Source organism: Triticum dicoccoides, chromosome 1B (assembly GCF_002162155.2).
Source record: "Triticum dicoccoides isolate Atlit2015 ecotype Zavitan chromosome 1B, WEW_v2.0, whole genome shotgun sequence".
NCBI lineage: Eukaryota > Viridiplantae > Streptophyta > Magnoliopsida > Poales > Poaceae > Triticum > Triticum dicoccoides.
In genome coordinates this window covers 598,825,639-598,829,804 of record NC_041381.1, presented here as the reverse complement: position 1 = coordinate 598,829,804, position 4,166 = coordinate 598,825,639, and the positions used below count along the sequence as shown (strand labels likewise).

At 46.5% G+C, this 4,166-nt stretch overlaps 1 protein-coding gene across 1 annotated transcript; it reads left to right on the top strand.

The window, feature by feature from the left end:
• The first annotated feature begins 1,870 nt into the window (after nucleotides 1-1,870).
• LOC119348997 (bisdemethoxycurcumin synthase-like) lies at nucleotides 1,871-3,778 on the top strand. Its single transcript, XM_037617011.1, has 4 exons — nucleotides 1,871-1,954; nucleotides 2,133-2,247; nucleotides 2,383-2,586; nucleotides 2,696-3,778. The coding sequence occupies exons 2-4, from the start codon at nucleotides 2,178-2,180 to the stop codon at nucleotides 3,688-3,690; spliced, it is 1,269 nt and encodes a 422-aa protein (XP_037472908.1). The 5' UTR covers nucleotides 1,871-1,954; nucleotides 2,133-2,177; the 3' UTR covers nucleotides 3,691-3,778.
• The last annotated feature ends 388 nt before the right edge of the window (nucleotides 3,779-4,166 follow it).

Genomic DNA, 4,166 nt, shown 5'->3' with positions numbered 1-4,166 from the left:
CGGCGCCTGCGGAGAAGCGGGCGGCGGCAGGGTGGCGCCGTACGTCGCCGCGAGTGGCTGGGAGGCCAGGAAGGGCGACATTGGGGCTAGGGCCGGCGCGGCAGCGGCGGCGGTCAAGATCGGCGCGGCGGCGGCGACGGCGGCGGGGGGAGGTGGTGTAGCGGAAGACATCGTAACCTAAACTGATACCATGTAAAACATAGGGTTTGGGAAACTCGCTCGACACCCTAAAACGGGGTGTGGCTATCTCATTATATAGACGTACCAAGGGGTACAATACAAGGCCTATACAGGACTACATATATACAGTCTAACAACCTAGGTCCCAGAGAATTTCCAAGCGCGCCTTCTAAACCGTGACGGAGGGAGTATCATCAAAACACTGGATCCCCCGGACTGGTATTGGATCCTCCCGAATTTCCATGGCTAGTAGCCTAGTACTGATGTGGACACTTAGGCATCTCAACACTATCCATTGCATAGCCATGTGTAAATATCATCATCCTAAAATTGCTTTGAGGGCAAATTCCCAAGAAGTAGAACTAGTGTTTCACATGTGAGTAGTTACGAAATATTTGGCGTCTACTATTTGTGGCCGGTGGATCCATATGATGTAGCATCTCATGAGAAAAAAAAACTGATGGAGATACTCTATGCTCCTGGTTGCGTTATTTTACAAAATTGTTGTTTGTGTCCAAGGAACTTCTAGCTGTACATATCACTTGTAATGTAGGAGGATCCTTGGCATCTCGACAACTGTTTGATTTATGGATTCTCAACAACCAATGTTGGGATCTACGTCTTATATATAGTACTCTCTCCGTTCTAAATTATTTGTTGCAGGTATGGATGTATCTAGATATATTTTAGTTCTAAATACATCTATTTCTGTGACGGAACGGAGGGAGTAATATGTATCGTAAAAAAACTGAATCCCTATACTGGCATCAGATTCTCCCAAATTTCCATGGTTACAGTTGATCTCAGTAGTATTAATTACATAGCCATGTGTAAATGTCTTCATCGTAAAATTTCCATTAGGGCATAATCCCAACAAGTAGCACTAGTGTTTCACAAGGGAGTAGTTATAAAATAGTTGGCGTGTACTTGTATCTGGTGGATGCATGTACTGGTAGCATCTTATGAGAAAATAAATGATGGGGATGCTCTGTGCTCCTGGCATCTCAACAGTCAAACATGACAAAGTTATAATCCAGCAAGTGAATGTTTTTTCGTTGCAACATTGCTCTGGTGTTGAGCCTGTTACGAATCAGATGCCAGAAGAACACCCTGTGTCGTTTACAGCAAGAATCCAAAGCTAATTGAAATAAAGGTAAACATTAGAATCAACAAGGATGAGGCTATAAGATTTAGGAACTGCGAAAGTAGTTCCCCAGAACTAAGTCCAAATGGTCATGTGTGACCTGCAATTCAACTCTCTGCACAAAATACTGAAAGCTGTACCAAATATTATAATTACGACAGTCGATTGAATATATATGTAAACTGACTCTAAAAATCTTTGGTGTCTGTTTTCTAGAAAAAAAACGTGGTGCCGCTTTTTTCTTTGTTTTAAGAAAATCCCGGCCACTGGTATAGTGCTCAGACTCGGCTCGAGATTTATTAGAAAAAACAGATCTACGAACCGACTCTAATTAAAACTCAGATTTGTACTGGATGGTGGATGTATCTACATAAACTAGTACAAGTAGCACTAGTGTTTCACTTTCACATGGCAACGGTTACCAAGTATTCCCCCGCAAAAGAAAAAAAAACGGTTACCAAGTATTACTTGTGGCTGGTGGATGCCTGCGCTGGTAGCCTTTCTACTACGGAGATGCTTCGGCTCTGCTCTCCCGTCCCTATAAAGTACCAAGCCTTTGCATCTCGCGAGGCAAACAAGAGCAGCCTTCCCCGTCTGTTTTGCCGGTGGCACTCACTTCATATTGTCTAGGTATTTCCGGTTCCTTCTTGCCTGTTCTTTCTTACTTTCTATGTGCAGAGTTAACTCTTATTTTATTCATTAGTACATGTTGGAGCTGCTCCTCAGCTCCCTTTTTCTTCCTCTCAGCTATTTAACTTTTATTTTATTCATTACTATATGTGAGATTTAGAATTTATGTTTGGTATAGGAATAATTACGTTCATTACACGATCCCTTGGGCTCTAGGTGAATCATGATCTGGACATGCTATGCAAACAAGAGCAGCCTTCTCACTGTCCCCCTTCTGTCTTGCCGGTGGCTAGGTACGTATTTTTCTTTCTTTCTTTCTTTCTTTCTTACTTTCTTTCTTCGTGCAGCGTTAACTCTTATTTAGTTTCATCAACAAAAAATAACTCTTATTTTGTTCTCTCTCTCTCTCACACACACACACACATTAGCTAAGCAGGCCTGTGACAGCTTGGCAAGAAATACCGTGCGCGAGATCCGGCATTTGAAGCGTGCGGACGGTCCTGCGGCAGTGCTGGCCATCGGGACAGCAAACCCGCCCAACCGATTGTCCCAGGAGGAGTACGTGGAGTACTACTTCCGCGTCACCAAAAGCCAACACCTCACGGACCTCAAACGCAAATTCAAGTTAATATGTAAGCCAAATCTGCGATGACAGGTCGATCGGCCTTGGCGCGTTTGTTTATCTTCTCTGTCAATAACTTTTTTTTGCGGGAAAAAAAATTCTGTCAATCGTACGTGCAGGTGACAGGACTGCCACGGAGAAACGTTTCTTTCACCACACGCAGGAGCTGCTGGACGCCCACCCCCGCTTCTTCGACGGTGGACAGGACAGGCTGGAGATCGCCGCTGCCGTTGCCCCGGAGCTCGCCGCGTCCGCGGCCACCAAGGCCATAGCCAAGTGGGGCCGTCCAGCGACCGACATAACCCACCTCATCCTCAGCACCAACTCATGCGCCCTTTCCCCGGGCGTCGACCTCCGCCTCGCATCCCTGCTGGGCCTCGGATCCTCTGTGGTCCGCACACTGCTCCAGCTCACCGGATGCTCCGGCGGCTCCGCGTCGCTGCGCCTCGCCAAGGACATTGCCGAGAATAACTGTGGCGCCCGTGTCCTGGTGGCATGCGTCGAGCTCAGCGTTGCTGCCTTGCGGGGGCCAGAGGAGAACTACCCCCACACCCTCATTAGCCAGGCAATTTTCAGTGACGGCGCCGGCGCGGTAATCGTCGGCGCTGACGCGGTGCATCCACTGGAGCGCCCGCTCTTTGAGATGGTATCCGCATCACAGACCGTGATTCCGGACACAGATCGTGTTGCCGTTATAAAAACCGGGGAAGGCGGCATCTACCACCAATTGTTTATGCAGGAGCTTGCCCCTATAGCTACACACAACATCGAGAGGTGCATATCGGATGAGCTCAAGCAGCTTGGAATTGACGCCCAATGGAACGACCTCTTCTGGGCAGTGCATCCTGGCGTCACCGCACTCTTGGACAGCATCGACCTGGCTCTCATGTTGGACCCAGGGAAGTTGGCAGCAAGTCGGACCGTGCTGAGGGAGTACGGGAATATGCTCAGTGCCACAGTGATTTTTGTGCTTGATGAGCAGCGGCGCCGAATGGAGGAGGACGGAGAGGAAGGTGTTTGGGGTGTGATGCTGGGATTTGGACCGGGGTTCACAATTGAGACTATGGTGCTGCATGCGACCACAAATCTCAAGCAAAATCATGCTAGAATGTAGTGCATACTATTAGTTGTTATGTCAAACAATGAGAAGTTTGACCAAGTATGATTGTTCTAATGATATAATTGATTTTATGTGGTAGATGCTGATATATTTTTCTACACATTTCTTCAAACTTTCATCGTTTGACTTATACAAAAACTAAAACTGTTTGTAAGCATCACTTTCACACTGACCAACAGGCCGTACTTTGGAACTGATTTGTTCTTAATGTGAAGAGGATCCATATAAACAAAGACACTATTCATGACAAGCTTTTTAGCCGTGAGTTTAATAGCCTATGGAAGGCTAATATAATCATCAAAATGTAGTCCGCTTTCTCATCTTTCTGTTCTAATATCAAGACAACAATAGTCAAAGTTGGGCGTGAAATGAAATTCTAGCAGAACCTGTTTCTAACGCGTAACGCATAGACGTGTGATGGGTTTGAGATCCGTGCGCATAAGTCCTGTTGTGTACTGCTTCTCTGTGTT

What these genes read in the sequence shown, in the direction of transcription:
- LOC119348997 (XM_037617011.1), top strand. Translation starts at nt 2,178, where the DNA reads ATGATCTGGACATGCTATGCAAACAAGAGCAGCCTTCTCACTGTCCCC. An exon ending in TCTGTCTTGCCGGTGGCTAG is followed by an intron (nt 2,248 to 2,382) that starts GTACGTATTTTT and finishes CACACACATTAG; the next exon opens with CTAAGCAGGCCTGTGACAGC. An exon ending in ACGCAAATTCAAGTTAATAT is followed by an intron (nt 2,587 to 2,695) that starts GTAAGCCAAATC and finishes TCGTACGTGCAG; the next exon opens with GTGACAGGACTGCCACGGAG.